This window comes from Varroa jacobsoni, unplaced genomic scaffold (assembly GCF_002532875.2).
Source record: "Varroa jacobsoni isolate VJ856 unplaced genomic scaffold, vjacob_1.0 scaffold_844, whole genome shotgun sequence".
NCBI classification, from domain to species: Eukaryota; Metazoa; Arthropoda; class Arachnida; order Mesostigmata; family Varroidae; genus Varroa; species Varroa jacobsoni.
The window spans coordinates 58959-79707 of record NW_019213746.1 but is presented as its reverse complement, the minus strand read 5'-3'; the positions used below and the strand labels follow the sequence as shown (position 1 = coordinate 79707).

The 20749-nt window shown below is 39.7% G+C and overlaps 4 protein-coding genes across 11 annotated transcripts in view; 2 read left to right on the top strand and 2 right to left on the bottom strand.

The window, feature by feature from the left end:
- Positions 1-396: 396 nt before the first annotated feature.
- On the bottom strand, positions 397-2186 carry LOC111264295 (uncharacterized protein C9orf85 homolog). Its single transcript, XM_022840064.2, has 4 exons — positions 2097-2186; positions 1822-1919; positions 995-1099; positions 397-746 (listed from the first exon to the last, which is right to left on the bottom strand). The coding sequence occupies exons 2-4, from the start codon at positions 1835-1837 to the stop codon at positions 502-504; spliced, it is 366 nt and encodes a 121-aa protein (XP_022695799.1). The 5' UTR covers positions 1838-1919; positions 2097-2186; the 3' UTR covers positions 397-501.
- Positions 2187-2201: 15 nt separating this feature from the next.
- Positions 2202-8528, top strand: ProRS-m (prolyl-tRNA synthetase 2-like protein, mitochondrial). Its single transcript, XM_022840046.2, has 8 exons — positions 2202-2318; positions 2950-3007; positions 3347-3499; positions 4086-4279; positions 4614-4828; positions 4980-5251; positions 5562-5765; positions 6065-8528. The coding sequence occupies exons 1-8, from the start codon at positions 2209-2211 to the stop codon at positions 6338-6340; spliced, it is 1482 nt and encodes a 493-aa protein (XP_022695781.2). The 5' UTR covers positions 2202-2208; the 3' UTR covers positions 6341-8528.
- Positions 8529-9076: 548 nt separating this feature from the next.
- On the bottom strand, positions 9077-16234 carry Usp12-46 (Ubiquitin-specific protease 12/46). 5 transcript variants are annotated; one of them, XM_022840049.2, is made up of 7 exons: positions 14820-16234; positions 14269-14364; positions 13577-13631; positions 12697-13076; positions 12016-12283; positions 11364-11613; positions 9077-11185 (listed from the first exon to the last, which is right to left on the bottom strand). In XM_022840049.2, exons 4-7 carry the CDS (start codon positions 12898-12900, stop codon positions 10855-10857), a joined length of 1053 nt encoding a protein of 350 aa, XP_022695784.1. In that variant the 5' UTR covers positions 12901-13076; positions 13577-13631; positions 14269-14364; positions 14820-16234; the 3' UTR covers positions 9077-10854. The 5 variants fall into 5 exon arrangements, 4 of the variants coding, with proteins under 4 accessions (XP_022695784.1, XP_022695786.1, XP_022695787.1 ...); XR_002682801.2 differs by lacking the exons at positions 13577-13631; positions 14269-14364 and having other exon boundaries at positions 9077-10417; positions 10612-11185; XM_022840051.2 differs by lacking the exon at positions 13577-13631.
- A 58-nt stretch (positions 16235-16292) lies between these two features.
- The window catches only part of LOC111264286 (CWF19-like protein 2), an 8021-nt gene continuing 3564 nt past the window's right edge, over positions 16293-20749 (top strand). Inside the window, exons 1-8 of one of the 4 annotated variants that reach the window (XM_086970021.1) lie at positions 16293-16404; positions 16838-16909; positions 17640-17732; positions 18022-18240; positions 18677-18916; positions 19357-19503; positions 19834-19907; positions 20283-20429. In XM_086970021.1, coding sequence (XP_086826147.1) covers positions 16841-16909; positions 17640-17732; positions 18022-18240; positions 18677-18916; positions 19357-19503; positions 19834-19907; positions 20283-20429 — 989 coding nt within the window. In that variant the 5' untranslated portion in view covers positions 16293-16404; positions 16838-16840. Of the gene's footprint in view, positions 16405-16436; positions 16697-16837; positions 16910-17639; positions 17733-18021; positions 18241-18676; positions 18917-19356; positions 19504-19833; positions 19908-20282; positions 20430-20749 lie in introns of those variants that run through there. The other 3 variants (XM_022840044.2, XM_022840043.2, XM_022840045.2) reach the window with 3 other exon arrangements.

Here is a 20749-nt window from a genome sequence, read left to right as displayed (position 1 = left end):
ATTGGAATTCGCAGCTAATTAATTACCTGTAAACGTTTATAAGTCTGTTTTTTTTACTCGTAGATCGTCTGTTTCACAGACCAAGTTTTGAATTCGGTTGAAAGACCGGTCGAATGTATAAAAAATGATTCCCCCTGCCAAACCGTGCGTCTCTCAGTCGAACAGGAGGCGTTGTAAACTTCGCTTAATATATATCTAAGTATCTTTTGGGTTTAATTGCTTAAAGCAGTGTGTCTCAGAGATACTTAGAACGCAATTCACCATATTAATATACCTTTCGATCAGCCTTGGGATCCTTTCCCTTTGTAAGGATGATTTCGATAGATCAGAATAGAACTCAGTATTGTCTATGCGTTACAGCTGATAACAAAATCATGAGCACGACAAGCTCCACAATACGGTGTGTAAACAAGGTCGTATATTTTCAACATAGTATGTGTACAACAGACATTCTCGTAATAACAACAAAACGTCGCGAAATCGCTGGCAACCTGTGGTTTCCTATCCGTTAAAGCTAGCTTCACTATTTTGGTAATCTGTGCCATCGGTACTCTCAGCTATTGGCGGAGTTTTGACACATTTGGGACAAAGATTACATTTAAGTGCGCATAGTTGACACAGTTGATGGTATGCCTTTTTGACGTTTTTTTGCTCGCATTTAGTGCAACGGCTTGCTACAGTTAATGGCTTGTATTTGCCATATTTGATCTTCCATTGGAGAATATCTTTGCAGCGGGCGCACACCCCTGAAAGTAATATAACGATGGATGGATTTAGTTCGATTTAAGAATTATCGTTTTTATCTTTTGTATACAGAACAACTCATCAAAACCACAATGGTTTATACTTTACGTAATTAAGGAAACTTATTTTAAAAACAACAAGGAATTTAAATAAGAAATTGTGAAAAAAAAATCGACGAATGTAGAATAATATTAATTAGAATTGTCTTGTATCTATAAAACTATCTTTGATAAAAGTGAACGAGTGGTGCCTGATATCTGTAAATCTTGTACGGCTTTCTGCTGCCGTGTGAGTCCGTAAAGGCCGGTTCTGAATGCAAAAGTGTTCTGATGTTTCTGAGCTCGAGACCGCTTCGCTGGAAAAGCAATACATACATGAAAGTTTGTGATATGTATATTAACAAGAAGTTTACCCGTCAGATTCATTAGGCGCACTCTCTTGGTAACAGTGGAAAAAGCAGTCAATAAATAATATGGCAGTTATACGTAAGCCTCCTAAGGCTACTTTAATATAGAATTACTAAAATACAAGTTAAAGACAAGTGCCAGAAAGGCGTTATGTTTAGGGCACTTTTTTTATTAAATGGGCAAATATTTTACGAGTATTGATATAAACGTGATATTCAGGGAAAATATTTTTTTAGTAGACTTTGTCGTAAGTGTAATTATCCTGTACTGTTAGTTAGGAACTATACAAAGCCGCAATGGGTTAACTGACTACCGGCTTCTATTCTTTATTTAAACTGCTGCATTCATTTAGAAATAAGAAACTTGTATTGTAATACTCCAAGGGATAACACTGAGTTGGTGAAACGAGTAGAAATGAAATTGTTCTACTACAACACAGAATCAATCATTAAGTGCAAAATTTTGAGAACTTTTTAGGATCCCTTTGAAAAATCAAATTTTCTCACAATGATCTAATTGGTTTTGCAAACTATTTCGATCGATTAAAACAACTAGTACTTTCTTCTCTTTTTGTGCACCGCTTGTTCTCGAAGTTATTATTATTCTATTATTTTCGAAAGATTATATTAGCAATCTTGAAACAATAAGCGTGAATGTTTCGTCATCTTACCGTTGGCAGTACTCATCGTATAGACAAAAAGGGGCACCTTTTATCGCTAAGATATTTCTATGATTCAGTAGAAAATAAACGCAACTTTTTCCCTGGTTCTGAAAACCAATCAGACCACGGTTACACACACACACACATACGCGTGCAAATACACCAGTCTCAGGCAATCAATATACCGAATTAAATTACGCTAGGCAAAAGCTAACTATTTTGTCTATTTTACTCCAAACACTCATAGTTCAATAAAAAAAAAACTCCCAAAAGCCAATTCCGACCATATTGCGGCAGGAATGCACGTGTGGTCATAGTTGGATGCGGGTTTTAAACGAAGTACTCCTTTTACCCACAGCGCGCTCGTTTTATCCATAAGTCGTTCCATATCCAAACATGTCGATTCAGTTGGGCCCATGTGAAGAGAGAGTCAGTCTGAGTATCAATGTGCCTGCCTTAGTCAAAATGGAACGTACCAGAACATCTATACTTTTGTATTCACGCAGGTTGGCCATACTGTTTCATTATAAATATTATATAGTTTGATATAGGCAGTGTCTACGATGAATAAAAAAAGGAGGGCGGCTTTATAGGATGACTAACTTACAGGAGTGTTTGACATGGCATCGGAGACACCGACTGCGCTGATCTCCAAAATAATGTTATAGAACTCTTCAAATAACTTCATTTGTTAAGTAACTGTTGCATTCTAGTGAGAAAGAATGTTAATAATGGAAGCGAACGTAGCAATAGTTTTTTGTGTACGTCTTTTATTTATATATTGCGTACGTTTTACGAATCCAAGTACTTAAAAGACTAACTATGCCACCATTTTTTTTGTTTCTCTTTTGATTTATAATTTAACACAGGGTGCGTAAATAAACAGAGAAAGGTTTAATATAATCAGAATTTCAGTTCGTATGCACGTTTTTTTTACTGTCTGCGTTGCTTAGTTGATGCAGAGCCTGCTTTTGGCTTTTCACGCTGCAACAAACACAAAACGGTGCATTCCCTTCTTATGTAAAAGGTTTTGATGAAAAAACCTCATACGGTATCTTGGCCTGTTCATAACACTGCGATTTAAAAGATCATTACGCTTAACGATTTCTACACATGCTTTGTGTTTCTATATTTTAGGAAACTTACACGATCCAGTAAATTTCTTGTCTTACCCACGTTAAATCGTAGTTCTAAGGTAAGTGAATGATTAGCCATAGGGTTCTGATATGACCAGCACTTCGGTTGCTTACCTTACGGAAATAGTTTGGGTTACGAATTCGTGTATCATCTTGTCTACCACAGTACAAAGAATTACCGTAAACGTTTTTTACTTCCTAGATGCTCAAACAAAATCTATGATAGGGGCGCTCTCACTATTCCTAAAGGGCCAAGTGTGAATTATTTATACAAAAATAAAAAAAGACATTTACAGTATTTTGGTCCGATGTCAACGCCTCAGCTTTACTGAGTTGGAAACTAATTGTATATAGTAGATCTGCCTGCATCAATTAAAATTGTTGTTTATTCTCCCCAGGAGGAACGGGTGGACCTGGCATATCAAGTTTTAGGTGCCACCCATTCGACGGGCGTTGCGGGAAGTTTTGCACTTTTGCCGCTAGCGCACAAAGTCCTTGCTCGGGTCACAAAAATTATCGATCAGGAGCTTTCTGCCATTGGCGCTCAAAAGGTAAGACTACTCAACCATTATGATGTGCATGTTTATACGTATTAATGGAAAAATTACAAGGAACTCAACCACACTCTGATCGAGTTCTAGTCTACAAAGCAATTAAGTAAACAAAGAAGTTGGCTTTAACGTCGATTTGGACGTCTATTGTGAGAATTATTGCCCTAGTGCTTATGTACGATGTATTCAATTAACTCTAACCTTTCAGACCTAACGATACATGTGTGCCCTATAGAGGCAAAAAGCACTTCGAGCTCTTAAAGAAAAAACAGTAATCAGGAAAATATAATTTTGAGCCAGTTTAATCAATATACGTATATATATATATATAATTTATTAACCTCTTTTCTCTCATTATTGTTTCATGCGCTTTGCTTATTATGTATTGAATATACACAATTCGTGGCCTCGGATGAATGGGACATGACTCCTTTCTATGATTATGTAGTACTTTGGCATTCTTTTTTACAATCTACCAAAATATAGTCGCCGCAGAAATAATGCAGAGTTACCTGTCAACCTGACAGTTTAATACCCATCAGATATTGCTTTATCAATTCTAATTTTAAGCATGACTATGGACTAGGTGAGCCTGCCGTTGTTATGTTCGGCAAAATCATGGAGGATAACCGGCCGATGGGACAGCTATGGTCCCGTGCTCTTCCGACTTAAAGATCGCTCTAATGCAGCACTTTGTCTCGGACCGACGCACGAAGAAACAATTACACAATGTATAGCAGAAATCGGAGCTTCTAATATCACCCCGAAATTGCCTCTCAAGTACATACTGAATATGTTATTAGTAGTTTGTAACACTGTTCCTTTTGTTACCTTATTAAGTGGTGGATTATTTTTGTAGAACATTTCATATGGATGGAACTGTGCGAGTTCGTGAAGCTGATATTTTTTCTCGTTATATATGTGCTAATTGCAAGATTAACTTAATTATACCGTACGTTCAAATAGAGATTCTGTAGAGCAAGCTTAATTCTTCTGTTAAGGCATACATCTTTGAATACCATATACCTGTTTGACTATACAGCTAAATGATTGAATGAACTGTAGATTTTCATTAATAGTGTTTCTGTTCCTTTTTGTGCGTATTATCTACTAGACTATACCAAATTGGCTGCAAATTCCGGGATGAACCTCGCCCGAAGCAGAGCATGTTGCGAGCTCGTGAATTTTTCATGAAGGATATGTATTCATTCCACGCAACCAAGTCAGACTGCCGGACCACCTACAATGAAGTGACTGAAACGTATCATAAAATATTCCATCGAATCGGCCTGCCTTTTGTCAGAGCATCCGCCATTTCTGGGGATATGGGTAGGTACGAAACAATGACTCTGTCATATTCATATCTTTGACAGCAGCAGAAGTCGTGGAAGCATTTAGCTTTCAAAATTTACTTCAATATGTAATATCTTAGACAGTAATCGATTTAATCTTCCCCTGTCTATCAATTATCATCTCTAAGGTGGTTCACATTCGCATGAGTATCATTACGAACTAGCGGTGGGAGAGGACCGCGTGTTGGAGTGCCAACAATGTTGCGCATACTTCAACCTAGAGGTTGTCGCAGATGGTGAAAACACGGCTGACAATAACAATCATAAAAAGTACAGCTGTCCTCGTTGCCGAGGGGTTTTGGGACCAGAGAAAAATTGCGTTGAAGTGGGTCACACATTTGTGTTGGGAGATTTTTACTCGAAGAAGCTCGGCGCTACCTGCATCGTTGATGGAAAACAGGTATGTAGCCTTAGCAATGGCTAAACATTAAACGTGTTTGAAGCTGTATTAGTGGAAATAGAAAAACAGATTTATTTTTCTATGTTATTTCTCGAATAAGTGACGAACAATATTGGATGATGCGTTAAAATCATTTTACCGTAGCTATTCATGACTTTGTTTCTGAAAGAACTGACTGTTCGCTGTTGCAGTAGAATTAACACTTTTAATTAGCGTCCTATATTGGTATAGGCATTGCTTGAAAATATGCTGCCTAGTAGACAATCAGCTTGTCGGACATTTGTGTGGTATTCTTTGGAATTGTTTGCAGGTGCCTTTAGAGATGGGGTGCTACGGAATCGGAGTCTCACGAATTGTGTCAGCAGCAGCTGCCCAGTTGACGAAAGGAGCGTCACTAGCGTTGCCAATCTCGATAGCTCCGTTTACCGTAGCCGTGATAGGTCCCAAACCAGGAGCCGTTGACTCCGATCAGGAGACTGCTCTAACTGAAGAACTGGCGAGAAAACTGGACCTGGTTCGTTCTAGCACACTTCTCTACGGCCAGTTAATACTATATATTATTCTATAAGTCATATTCTGTCAATACTTGAAGATTCCATTAAACCCTCGACTAGTTTCATGCCTAGACAAGAAGCGGAATATCGCAAAGATTGGCTAGCGCAATAGAGAATTGGTACCACTTCGGTGCCATCAGTGGGCAAACTACGGTTTTCGCTAAAAAACTAAAGCTTATTAAAAAAATGAAAAGTTAATTCAAGCTACTGTGACTAGACTTAGTGACAATTGTATTATTTCCAATATCATGTACTACAGATTCTACCTGGATCCCGGGTAATTCTCGATGATCGGCCTTGGACGATAGGCAGGCGACTGAAGGAACAGCAGCATTCTGGAACGGCGTTTGCTGTCGTTATAGGCAAGGGCTTGAAATTAGAATTACACCAGTTTGCATCTGAGACGCCATCCGGAAAAGGCGCGGGGTCCAGCGATCGACTAAGGGGTAGCCAAACTGAGCCGTATATTTTGACAGAAAAATCGGCGGTATACGACTTTTTCGATAAGCTTCGCCAGCGGCTGCAGCTCATTTAGGAGTTACTATATACTTTCTAGGAACATTTGTAAAAGGGAATTTTGTTTTTTCAATTTTAGTTTTAATAATTTTATATAGAAATATACAATAAACTTGCTAAAGGGTACACTTGTTGGAGAAAATTGTTGACCTTTTAGATTTGAGATTTTTAGTAGACACTCTCCTTTACGAAATGAAATAACTAATAATATAGAGATTCTAAATGACAAAAAACGTTCACTACGAATGTATAATGCATATACCATTTGATGGATGTAAACAATGGGCTTTTATTTGTGGTTCCTATAATATCAAATAGCTAGTAAAATACGGAGTATTTGATCGGAGACGACCGTCACATAACAACTTTAGAATTCGAAGAAGAAACAGAAACGCTCTTTTACTCATCGTAGGCTGGTTGGAACTACGTATAGTCATAAACGCGAAGATCAAAGGAGGTCGAAAGACGAAGCTTCTCAATGCCTCACTGTCGATAGGCTTTGTTTGATCTCTCTTCAAATATAGTTCCATTTATCATAGAGAAACCTTTTTAAATAAGTGATAGTGAGGCCATTATAATGGCCATATATGATGGCCTGACATATGAAATGATAGAATACATCAGTCTTAAAACATATTCCTAATAAAATAAGAGATCTTCCAACCAGAGTAATTCCGATACAGAGAATGCCCGACGCTATAATATCAAGATGTCAAAGGCGGCTCTCGCGTTCGCTAGCATAGCCACTATCTTTAGCCCCTACACTAGAAACAAATGTTATCTAACATTTTTTGAACAAATTTGAAAGTTTCTACTAAGGTCAGCATATAAATGAACACACAGTCATGTTTTTTAAAGAAAAGCAATAACAGCTTATAGTTTTTTCTCATCACCGCCATTCTTTTTCATGGTCACTAGTTCCGACTGTCTATTTACTGATCTGTATCTGTATCTTCATTCTTGTAATATCTACATTATTTCCGTAGCGCTCACAGCGCTCTCCGCAGCTGCGGCAGGGCCGCACCGAGGGCTAGAGCTGCATTTATGCCATTTTTCATCTTTTACATTTCTTGTTGCTCTTTAAACTGTCCCGGACCAACGATCGATCATCGTCTCGGTTACCGCACACGACATCGTAACACAGACGTAGTTCGTTGAAGTTCTTTTCTGCATTCATTAGCTCCTTTGTTCCTTCCACGTTTGCCCTAGGTTCGTCTCCCTACTTATATGTATCTAGATTTTTATGTCGGGACTAATTTACGTGGTGCCATTTTACGCGCACTCCATAAATATTGTTGTTACGGGAATATATTACTTCGTATTTACAACAAATCGCTTTGTGTCTTATGTTTTTGTATTCCACAATTTTGATAGCAATGGCTTTCTTGATTTACTATAAAAATCTATCGGCTAGAAGTCAATCGTCAATAATGCAGTCTCCTTCCTCTACCTTGAAGTCGGCAAAGCTGGCTTATAGATCACTTATGTTTGCCTTTATTTGCTGATTCACTTTTGGGATTTGTTTTGTCTGTTACGATGCATTAGTTCTGTCGTACTTATTATCACGGTAAGCAACATTACGGCTAATTAAGTAAACGTAAGGACTGTAACTAATTCTACACGGGTTTTGGACAGGATTACCCTAATGGGATTACCCCAAGCCCCGGTGAGCATACAAGTTATTTGTGAACACGCATTTTGTGTTGCCTATGTCCGAATAAGTTTGAACTTTAATTAACTGAAAGACATTGTTTTTAGATTATTGAATGACGTACACATAAGGAATACATTAGCGTTCAGGTAGCGAACAGATGATACAGATTTTATGGGCGAAAAACGGGGTAATTTCCATAATATAAGTTAGTACATAGTTCCATTAGTTTTTACTAATGTGCTCTAAATGCACCGTTCTTCGCATTGATTAAGTCACTTCTCACGTATATAATTTAACGAATAATTTGATTAACGAATTTTTTCTCCATTTCTTACTCAAACGCCTGATAGGAAGGATCTTTTGGACTTCCCGTTCAAAGAGCTGGGTAAAGCCTATTATTTTTCCTGTTCCGTTTGTATTAATGAGAAGTCAGCGTCGTTTATTATGCGTCAGCGTGCATAAGATCCTTGTGTGCAAAGCGTACCAAACAATACTCAATACCTGTTAAAAAAATAATCCATCCAATAAACGGCGTAGACTCGCCTCTTTTTAATTTCCATGTGTGTTTTCAGCAAGTTAATTTTATTCCCTTTTGTTATGTTAGTTGACTAGATGACTGGAATTCTGCATGGTGTCATCGTGCCAAGCATTTTCTCACCGAGGTCGTTGTTCCGTCCGAAATTAAGCCACTCCTTTTCCACTCATCGGCGTTAACTACTATCCTCATTATCATTATTACTGGTATGGCTATTACTCGGCTATTAATCACATTAAGTGTTACCGTCTGTTCTCCCGTCGCTCCACAGTACTATCATCGATATTATTGCTAGTATAGTGAATCGTTCTATGCAATATCACTTTAGCTTTCAGTAAAACAGGTAAAATCGAAGACTAACAAAAGCATGTCGGCCTACGAATAGTAGGACCCCATTAAAGCAACTCACTGTCATACGATGAAAAAGGGAGAGAGGTGGCATATCTTAAAAAGTAATGACTAAGGGGTAAGTTAAACTACTTTTCCTGCGCTGACTGTCGCCGTCGATAGTCTTCTATAAAATTCTACCATATGGTATTACCAGCCGCCTTTTATTAGACTTCCGCTGAAAACGAATAGATCGCTCCTTTATTTTAAAAGTATCACTCGCTCATTTGCTGCCGATACGCAACAATGAACTCCAGTTAACAGCGCTCAGCCTCTCTCCCGGCATTCGTAACGGTATCGTGGCGACGTCATTATTATGGTATACTCTCCGCCCAGACAAAATACGTGCAATGATGTGTACAATACACAGAATCTTGTGAACTTTGCGGGTCAAAACGATAAGAACGTATTAACTTTTGTTATGTTTTCTCTGTGCCTTCTGTAAATTATGGCTTGTTTATTTTTCTCACTTATATTTAAACCATTCTATATGCTGCTACGGTTTCCCATTGCGATACGCCCATCACACGCCTCCAAACTGGTTTTTTGCCTGTCTCTCTAGTTGTTTTTCACAGGAATATAAATGAATACATAATAATTTTACTCATTGAAGTAGAAGAGGATATTTACAAAATAATCAGTCGTCGTTCGTCAGCGTCGGAGTAATAGTGTTAGTAGTTGAGTTCAACTCCGCAAACGTTTACTACTATTCGTGTTTTTGTTCGCCGCTTTTCTTTGGAACCATTAATATCTCAATATTTTCTTGCGGTCTTTAGCAATCTCTTATTGTGTCTTACTGAGTGTCGGTGTCGTTTAGGGTTTTTGTCGAACTCATCGGCTAGTATAGTACAGCTGTTGATTTCTACAATTTGGAATCATATAATCATAGGTGGGTGAGGGAGATGGAGGTTTGAGCTCACTCAGTTTGTCCCATGAATAGACATACCTGTCAGTGTAAGAAATATAACTTTGCTGAGCTGCTGAAATCTGTTATATTGTACGATAAACTGCTTTGAAGAAGACATTTCTATGGCTGGGTCTTAAGAATACATTTATGGTTAGCCATAAATTTACTGACACAAGCATTAAGTTATGGCTCGCAATTAGAATGACGGCCGAAACTTCCAACCGGCGGAACCTCATTTCATTATTCTATAACACAGAGTGTTACCATTCTGCCCCTGTGACGATCATGCTAGGTGGCAGAATTATAACATGTGGTAATAGAATAATGCCCTGTGAACATGACCGTAGACGCCAAAACCATAATTTGTATTACTGTACTGGACAACCGCTTCATCTGTAGACATCTCACGCTAATCTATTTTACTCCATTGGACCAAACGAGCGACTTACCACCTTAATTTTCATTGACGTATGTCTGCTAGATCCCTTCTCGTAGTAACATCCCTTTGGTCTACTTCAAGTATTGTTCCTGTTCTACCCTACCAGCACCTTCAGCATCATCCCTCAACGATGCGAAAAGTTCGTCCAACTTCATCTAGTATTTTCTGTAAAAGCTAACACCACATATCATGATAACTTATGTGTGTGGCCTTTGCATCCATACACTTACATATTTTCTTCATTATCTTTTTGTCTAGCCCCTTCTTCCGTGCCCCTCTTTCTAAGTGCCGTCAATCTACACTTATGCCATAGTATATATGTCATTACCATAAGATGTTTATCTATTCTTCACATGTTACTTCATTACCGTTTTGGCTGATGCCCATTGCCAAACTTTCCACTCCTCGAATATGACCTACTTAACGATAGCGACCAGCCGCTTGCTTGTTACGCCCGTGACATTACTTCGGCGCCTATTGATGCCATTGTTAAACAAATTGTTATCCCTTTCCTTCATGGGATGCTTTGTCGGGCTCGAGCTGCCGCTGCCAAATGTACTGCCGCTGTGAGCGGTAATTCCGCTAGCGGGTGTCGACCCGTTTGGTTATTGTCACTCTTTCGACTGATAAAAGAGGATATAGCCAGACTCGGAAGATTTCGGCGTGTCCTGCGTCAGGCCAAAGAAATCATCAATCGTCGACGGATCGATTTTATCTACCATGTCATCGTCGAATAGGAGCCACAAGCCGTGCGATTTCACGATCGAGATGTAATGACCCCGATTCGGTCCGGTGCCACAGTGGACAACAATGGCAACAAGGTCGTATAGCCGATCACCGTTGAGGGCGTCATCCGACGTATTGAACAGCCGCAGCTCAAGGGGAAAAACGACCCTCCACGATAGTTTTGTATTGCGATTCTGTTGTTCAGTGTACTTAAAGCTACGGGGAAAAAAACGAACAGTTTAATGCTTAAATAAACCATCAAATCAGGTCAATGACACGCAGGGACCAATAACCGAAAAATCATACCGTTCAACTAAGTTGAAATATCTACAAAATATCTTACAATAATAATAAAAACGCGTTTTATGCAAGGTGTCTTCTGCTTTCTACTGACCGTTTAAGATGCAACGCGAGAATTGGTGGAAGCTTCTTAACCTTGAGCGATTTTTGTGCCTCCTGTTTCGAGTTACATTGCTCACAATGGTATTTGTGCTCGCCTCGAAGTGTTTCCGTCGAACTAAATCCACGCAAGCAGTGACTAATCGATGTATTGGGAGAAATATCTACCGACAGATCCAAAAAATCTTCATCTTTTGACGAGACTGTTTCGCACGTTAGACATCTAGTCTCGTTCACCAGCGTGCCTAGAAGGCGGGCGACAACAATTAATGTTAGAGAACAATAAGTTTACAGCATTGTTACATCTAGCCGAAACGATTCTCTTACGATCTCTATTGCTTAATATTAAGTTCTCACATATACGAATTTACTAAAAAAACATCATAGATATGTGCATCATCACGGAATATACGAGGATCGAAATATGACTTCGAATTTCTTACTTGCATTACGCTTAAGGCGTGCAATAATATTTCTACAACTTTATCTATTAATACGCAAATTGTGCAGCATATGTGCTGACGACAAAACGACAAAACATGAAGCAACAGCGTCAGAATTCTTTCAAGCGGAAGCCTGGCAGTTCAAAACCACTGCGGTGGCACTGTCCTACATCGAAATGGCGTCAGCTTGCGCAGCGGTCGTACCTTGGAAAATGTCGTGCACCCACGATGGCTCCTTGGTTTGCGGACTACTCTCTGCCTGCAAGAGATCCCCTATTGTATTGAGCAGATAGTTGAGGAACTCGTGTGCGTCCTGCTGCAGATAGTTGTCAAAAACTTCATTGTCTTTGCGTAACCGCGCGATGAACTTTTTCGGAGCAAGCGTGCCTGTCTTTTTCTTATGTGAGTGTATATTGTGAAACAAATCTGCAAGACACGTGAGCAGCGTCTCTCTCGTCCTTTTGTTTTTCGCCTTAAGGATAATGTAGTACAAAAAACAATAACAACGGCACCAAGAGCAACAACAACAACAACAACAACAGAAACAATAAGGATAACTGTGACTAATATATGATTACAGCTGGATTAATAATTTTACAAACTGGCGAAGTGTTTAGCATAAACCTTGATCTCCAAAATACGAAAGCAAGTCGCCGACAGTGGCTAGTCCAAATCTCAGGTTATTTTTTGGACCCTAAATATAATTATCTTTTTCCCCTCTCCCTCTTTCTCTCTCTATATATAAGGGTAATAAGTAATTCGAATTCCATTACCATTTGTGTAGCAACTAGTTATAATTGAGCAAATAACAAATTATCATCATGTGTATACGTATGTGCAACATGGTGACGACCAAGCCTTTGCATCATACCCTTAGCAACCTACCTTATATTCAAGAACCTTCTCCCTAAACGGCTTGCAGTAGTAGAGCGCTTGAAGGACGGAGTTGCAATAGCAAGTATTGCCGAAGTTTACGAGACCGAGATATCGTTCCGATGAGGGAAGCTGTGCATCATCGCGGTCACTGCCCGTTCCACCTTTATCGTTATTGGCCCCACCTGGGAGCAAAGTCGAACCGTTGGCTCCCATTCGTGGGCCAACAGTGACTACGCCGATGCTACCGATTCGAGCAGCTGTCGTGACGATACCGTCAATTTCTACAGCCTCTGTCGCCGGTCTCACCGGACACTTCAACGGGCTGAACCCTGTTACTAACGGCGAAGTCAACGATATCACCAGCTTCGACTAGCCACGGTGCACGTGGCCTATTATAAAACGATGCACAGAGCATAACGGGCAAAAAAATAAAATTATATTATCATTAGTAGTAGTACTATATTATGATATCAACGTATCGTTAGTGATGATAGCCCACCATGCTACGCTTGTTTACCCAGAGCTAGAGGGCAACATAGCTATGTAACAGTGAGTTTGAGATACGGATATAGATACAATCACAGATAAAGTCAGTTCCAGGCTTTATCTGTGATTCTAGTGTGAAGCGTTAGTTGATTTAGAACAATACAGCGTCTCGCACTTTGTTGTTTTCTTTAATATATTTCTGATTACTTTGACGGCTACAACGGTTCCAAAGGGTCTATTACAATGTTATATGCCATTTGCAAGCTTGAACGAGCGCTTTTTAGCAGTTTCATTATAGGAGACAAACCGCAGCCATTACTGCAATTAATAATAAGCATTACAGTATCACGAAATAACTTAGGCCCCCTTATCAAGCAGGACCTTATAGATATAACACACTTACATTCTCCAGTTTATGGCGCCAATCACGCTGTTGCCCGGTTATAATAAAAACCCGCCTAATCAGTAATAACAACAATAATAATAATCAATGCCAATGAATTTATGTAAATTTATGTATAAGGTCCACTTCTAGAAACGCTAGTGACCTAAAAATTTCAAAAACAGAACCGAAGGCAGCTACATAGAGTACGAGTAAACATCGTCGACTCGTTTCAGGTTTCGTACGTTCAAATTTTCACTAAAGTAACCAAACATCAATATAGCAAGAGGTCACATAGCCGACAGTTGACAGCCGACATAGGTGACGTCTACATTCTATTAATGAAGAAGAGGTTTTATACACACTCCCAAATCCCATTAACAGATAGCGCAAGCTGTCGGCAACTGCTCAATAAGATAAATAAGTGGTTTACTGAATACGCTTCCCACATCGGATAATAGAGTATTTCTGAGCCTGCATGAGAACCATGGTTTAGGAGAATAAGAAGACCTCTAACCCGCAGCATAAACGACGTTGAGTGCTGGCGGTTCAGAACTTTCTATCAAGACGGTAGCGTCCTAACTTCTTAAAGAGCAAGGACTGTTGTATATCTATGGTAATTATATATTCTTTCAAAGGCAAAGCAGTATCAGTACAATACACGAGGTCCTCTACGCACCTCATTCTTAATTATAATAAGAGTTTATTCGTACCAGTATGGTTCCAGTAAGTTATAGGTTACAATGGAATTCCTTGAAGAAATTAAGCGTATATTTCAGCGGAAAGGTCCTATCTTCTAGGCGAAGTACCTGTTAAAAACTCATTTCGTTAAAATATGTATTAGCAAAACCAGGGAACCATCAATGTTCTTAGTGTCACCGGCTAGCTATAAGCTTAGGGAATCGGTTATTAGAATACTCGAAGTTTTGACTAATTTAATTTGAACATATTCCTAGTTACTATTAGTTCTCGACTATTCTGTTTATCTTTGTACTGTAGCACTATGAGCGGACTGTTAATGGAATCAAAACAACTTTCTTTGTCCGACACAGATCGAGTCGGGGCTGACTTCGCTGATGTGTGTCAAGCAAGCTCTAGGGAATGACTGTTGCGGCTGAGTCACGGCTGGCTAATATCATATGATTGTGGTAAATGAGCAACCTCCAATTAGCACATTCAAAAACTAGAATTTATACATAAACTTACGTTCGGCGATATGGTAAATAAGAGAGGAATACTCAGACACGGCAGGCTCTTTACTCACCAAATCAGAACACGAAAACTTTCCAAGGCACTCTTAGTGGTTCCCGCTTCGCAGCCAAGTGCTCGCTAAATCGCGACGCACCAAGTCCGCCGGCCTAAGGCCGCGGGCCGCACGGTGAATCCTGTTATTGCATGGCACAAGTTTGTTACTATTCCCGTAGCACGGAAGACAACCTCACGAATTCGTCATTGGCGGCGACGGTCAACGACAACGACTGGATAAATCGCAACTACTGCCCTTAACAGAATCGCCTTTCGAACAAAAAAAAAAACACTGGTTTCTTCTTGCTTACAGAACCGCAATCTCGGTGAGATCACACGCCGATATCTTGCGTCCCACAAACTCCGATCATAGCAAAAGACGTTACACGTTACAGGTGGGTAGTGTCCTACCTGTCTCTAACCAGTCATCTGGTCAGCATTTGTCTGCTTTCTGTTTCCCTGTGGTGGGTGGCTATGCTAAGCTAAGTGCGGCACGGACGGCCGCCGGCCAGCAGGATATTTGCCCGTACCAGCAGTACAACAACTACTCAGTTAGGTAAATAGTTTCGTCTAACCCAGTCAATGAATTCGCTTTCTCCCGTAACTCTTCGAATCTATGAGAGACTTCGTTAGAAGCTCTGGTAATTCAGTCGTCCACACGACTTCATTTAGGGCCATCCGGTATCTGATGTTTTGTATACGTGTGCACAGGCCGTGAGATAGATAAACGGGAGGGCAGAAAGAGACTTTACGGTACGGCTACTTCAAAACGTTACGCACGACGATCGCCCGGGCCGTGTTTTTCTGTTTGTAAAACTAATCTCGTGCTGCTACCGCACTTGCTGTTAATGTGCCTGGACGTTTCGGCCAATCGGGCTACGACGATGGCAGTGGCTGGCTCTTGCTGTGACGGCGGCTGGTCATTCAGTGTTTCTTGGAATAGTCAACAGTGCGTTCTGCTCTGGGATTCTATCCGTCCCAGTAGTACTGCTGGACACTGCAATTGTCGTGCACAGTTCTGGCGATAATTGCAGCAGCACCAGGAGGAGACACGGCTTTGTTTTCACGTCAACATTGCTTCCCAAGAAGACTGGCAAACAGGAACACGCATTAGGCGAACAGGCACACAATAACCCGCCGTTTGCTCCGTGCCGAGTAAACGAACGGCACACCGACGTTCTAGATGGCCACTGTCCTGTTTGTGTTGTGTGGCGCGAGCGGGCGTTCGTCGATCTTCGATAAGCTCCACTCGTCGTTGTCGCCGTCGTCAGTAGAACGGAGCGTTACGAAGCGAATACTCAAAACAAAACAAGACAAACACTGAGATATTTCGGCAATGAAATGTTGGATGAACGGGTACCCGCCACATTTAAAAAGTAACAAGGTGAAGAGATGACAGCAAGACAGTCTGTCTGTCTGTCATTGTCCAAATAGAAAGGTACGCTGTGGGCTTTTTAGACAGAAGTGCAGCGTACAAGGAAAAATAAGACTGAGGCTGAACGGGAGCGGAAATGTCTGAGATCACTAGACGAAAGCAAATGAGCCAATATATATTTGATGTTTAGAGTCGTTTATGCGCAGAGAAATAGAGTTCCGACTAAACGGTGAGATCAGAAGTCGTTGCGATGTTCACCGCCAACTTAGCGAAACCTCGTTAATCAACGGAATATTGGAATCGGGAACCAAACTCAAAAATATTATGGCGTTGCGCCTGATAATAATTACGAGGCAGTTTGGTTGTTCTATAGTATACGTGTGAGCCTTGTGCCAGACTTCATTTGTATACTGGTCTCGTTGTGTAGATTATTTCGAAAATTACGTAGTGAAAGCCATCTATACTGTATAGTGATGTGTACAATTTCAGTACATGGCTAATGTCTGCTTTTGTTATAATTGGTTGTGTAAATTATTACGTTTTGTGGCAGTGAATTATTTTTTCAATAAATTGGAATCGGTTTCTGTAATGGTTGTTTAACCGCAGCAACAAACCCTATGGCAGTTTAAAAATACTGGTATATTCTTAATAAACATTCACAGGAAATGGGAAAACATAAGAAAAAGGATAAAAAGAAAGACAAGAAGAAGCATCGCAGACGTCGCTCATCACCAGTATGTCAACCATTAAGTTGCTATCGAAACGCCAGCATCCCCACCATCAACATGATAGAATGCTTACACAGCAAGCGGAATGCTTATCTGAAATTTCTGCAATTACTATTATTATTACCATAAAGCGATAAATAGATCTTGAAATCGCAAGGCACCTTTATATAATGAGTACTTCAAAATCTATTTCTAATCCTATTCTGTCTCACAAAAAAAATCACATTAAAAAAATGCTACCACGAAGAGTAGGCTAATTTGTTTCCACCTTTCTAGTTTCGCCGTATAATCAATTTCAAACACGTGAACAATGAATTACATAGACAGTGGCTATGTCTTAAAATCCTTCGCGAGTTCTTCCACAACACCCCTATGTTGAACAATTTCTCTTAGATACAAAACGAATGCTTAGGCTGAAGACTGCTTGGCCGGAAATATAATAAAAGCATTCTAAGAGTCATCTTCTTAATCCATGTAATGTCACAACACCATTGTTACTGCATGCATGGCTTAATTATCACATAAAATTGTATCAGAACTAAATTATGAAGCAAAAGTTTCTCTATATTGAAATGAATGGCTCAGCCGCAATTATCTCTATTGGCAACTCTATAGTATTTTCTCAATAAGTGAGCGTTTACTGATCCTTCGGAACATCACCTCTTCCGACAACCTACTACAATTAAAGCAGTCTGCCAGTTACTAAATCTAACTCGATGGTTTTTAAACATTTCAGAAAAGTGATTCGGATGGATCATCAAGCTCTTGGGAAGAGGTCCCTAAGGCATCCGACAACAACCAAAAGCAAGACAAAGAAGGAAGTTCTTCGGTAAATAACAACCACCTTTTTCAAAGTTATCTTATTATTACTTAGGATTTCGATTGTTATTCGTACTTACTCTACTGTAGAACCTGCGTAAGATTTCTTTAGAGGCACATGTCATCTATTCTATGACTCTTCGACTTCAACCATTTGTTAATATTATACGCTTGATTAGGGTTGACATTTAACTTTTGCCAGCAAACTAGGTTTTGTTGAATGCTAAGAACGGTTTTCTAACACATTGATTCGAACATATGTTTACTCCTTCTGTCGAACTGATCGTCCTTTTGAACAGGAAAGTAGTTCAGCGTCAGTTTGTTCATGGAAAAATGTTTCGAAGGGTAGTCAAAAGAATGCCGATCGTGGGCCCGCCAATCAAACCTTCTGTCAAGCTTCCGAACGGATAGATTGGCTGGCTGGAAGCGATATTCTCTCATCGATATCAAAAGATTATCGTGAGGAGAAAAGGGGACGACATCAGCAAAGAAAGCAAATGGAACGGCGAGTGGATCAGGTGAGAACAAAAAACCTAAAGCAAGCAAATTTCGCAACGGTGATGACAGTAGTAACAGCTAATTGTGCGTGAGAAACTCGCTATATTTAATGTTGATAAGCAAAATTCAAATTGTGCATGCCTGAAGCTGTTACATATTCCACCAGATGCCGTAAACGTTTTGTTCGTGGCATTTAGTGGTTTCCATTTTTGGCTAGTATTATTAATAGTAATGCTAGTAATATTAGCAAATATTATCTTTTGAAATATTTTCGTTCCGCGTTATTGTATATGTGTAAAACTTAGCCAGGTTCGGGCCTCTAAATATGAATTGCGAATGTTAGGATATCCGCCACGCGGCATCCGTTAACTAATTACACGATGCAAAATGTACTTAATACTGAAATATATGGCTAAAACTATTATATTAATTGTTTTTTCTGTTGGTTAACTTTAGCCTGGACAACATGAACGAGAGCAAAACCCATATTGGAAAGATGGGGGTCTAGGGCTTCCACAAAGCGAATCAACTGCGTCGGAGCAAACCGGGGAAGGACTTTCAGCTAGTCGAAGTTTACCGGTGGCTGAGAGTGATCATGGACAGCTGCAGTGGCTTCAGCGCGCCTTAAAAAGATTGAAAGAGGAAGCTCACGATAAGGGGCTCCCGGTGGAGGAGGTCGCCAAGGAACGCTGGGGTGTAGGTAACATGAATTGGCTTTTGTCTTCCTTAACAAACGGTTGGCGCAGTGCCTATACAGGCTGTTTTTTTAGATTTTTATTATAAAAGAGCTATGATGCGTGCTCAAAGAAAGTAGAAAAATTGAAAGGTATAGCTAAGCCCTGGCAACCTAGATTCTCGATAAAAGTGCTGTAACAATCATAAGCAAAACGAATGTCTTTTTTAAATTCGCTTTTTTTGTATAGTCTTTCTATCTGTTGACATGATCTGAACTTGAAAGCGCACTTCAAGTAAACTCCAATTTTAATTTATCAGCAAGCACCCGTTCATTCTCTGTTGATAGTACTTTAGTCAATGTTAGATCTAAATTAGAGTTATGTAAGTGAGCAAACATTCAAACACGGTTGACAAAATGCGTAAACTATTCTAAATTCTAGTGTCTGCGTATCATGTTTTAGAGCTTATCAAAGCTTGAGGGTTTAATTCGTGAAGCGGAATTGAAAACTGGCATTCGGTGTGGCCACGGTCCGATAAGGTACAATGACAATTCTTGTTTTGATGGCCGTAGCGATCGACGCCACCATGAGGGAGGCTCCTCACGTAAGGTTAGAACTAACTTCAACCAGATAGAATATTTCCCTACATATTGGTATTTACTATTAAGCGTGTGGAACATGTATCCGTCTTTTGCCACTTTTCCGGGATGTGCGGAAGAGATATTGTATAACAATGCACGCAAGTCGGAGTCTAATTCATACCGCGCTATTTAAACAAACAAAAGTTTAGATATTTTTAGAAACAAGCCGCATTCTGGAGTGCAATTCGAAAAATAAAGCTTTACTGAGAAATGATCGCCTAATAATATAGATAACAGTGCCAATACGTGGTCGTAATAATGCCATTTAATTGTACTACCTGGTGCTATATTGTCGCAGTGGGAAGACACGCGTCGTCGATTGCGACGGCCGGATTCTGATGATGAAGGTGAATATAGAGGATCAGCAGCCAGGTAAATGTTTTAGTGATTTAATACAATAACACGGATTAACTGAGATAGCTTCAACCGTTTGAAGCTTCCGGCTGTCATATAGATGGTGCAACCAATCTCAACTCAAGTAATTAAATCTAACACCCTCATTAGATTATTTTTCGATAGTTAAAGAATTTCGAATGAAATTGTTCAACAATTTCGCGGAGTTCGCGCATCAGGCTAATGAAGCTTCTACAGCATCGGAGCAATCCGTTTTATGCAGGTCGGATGCGACTCGATACTTAATAAATTTCATACAATTTGCAGCTCTGAGAGAAGCTACAATAATCTTTAAATATAGTATATTTTATTCAGGTGTTGAAATATTTTCTTTGTGCGCCTTTTCAATTGCAGAGTATTGCAGAAAGATAATGAAAGGACATCGTCAAATGGGACCAGTTGGACGGTATCAGTAGACCATCGAAAGAGTCGACAACATCAAGATAGCCGTTATCGAATAGATAAAGAACGAAAATCCTGGCGAAAGGATACACTTCAGATGTAATTGTCCCATAAATATCTTATATATTTTAAATATCCGTGCTAGTGGCAACAAATTATCATCGTATCAATTAGACACATTCATGTAAAATTAACACTTGTCCTGAACATATATAGCTACATATATAGAGCTAATCTGGAACGTTTGTTTGTGGTAATACAGTATCTCAAAATTCAAATTAGTGAAAAGTTAACATAGATCTATACTGCACCGTACATGTGAGAAATCGAATGAATGTTACTACTCATAGAAAAAAGGTTTTGGTCGGTGGAAGTCACGCTGCTCTTATAAGTGTAACTGACCCCGTATGTATTTGAAG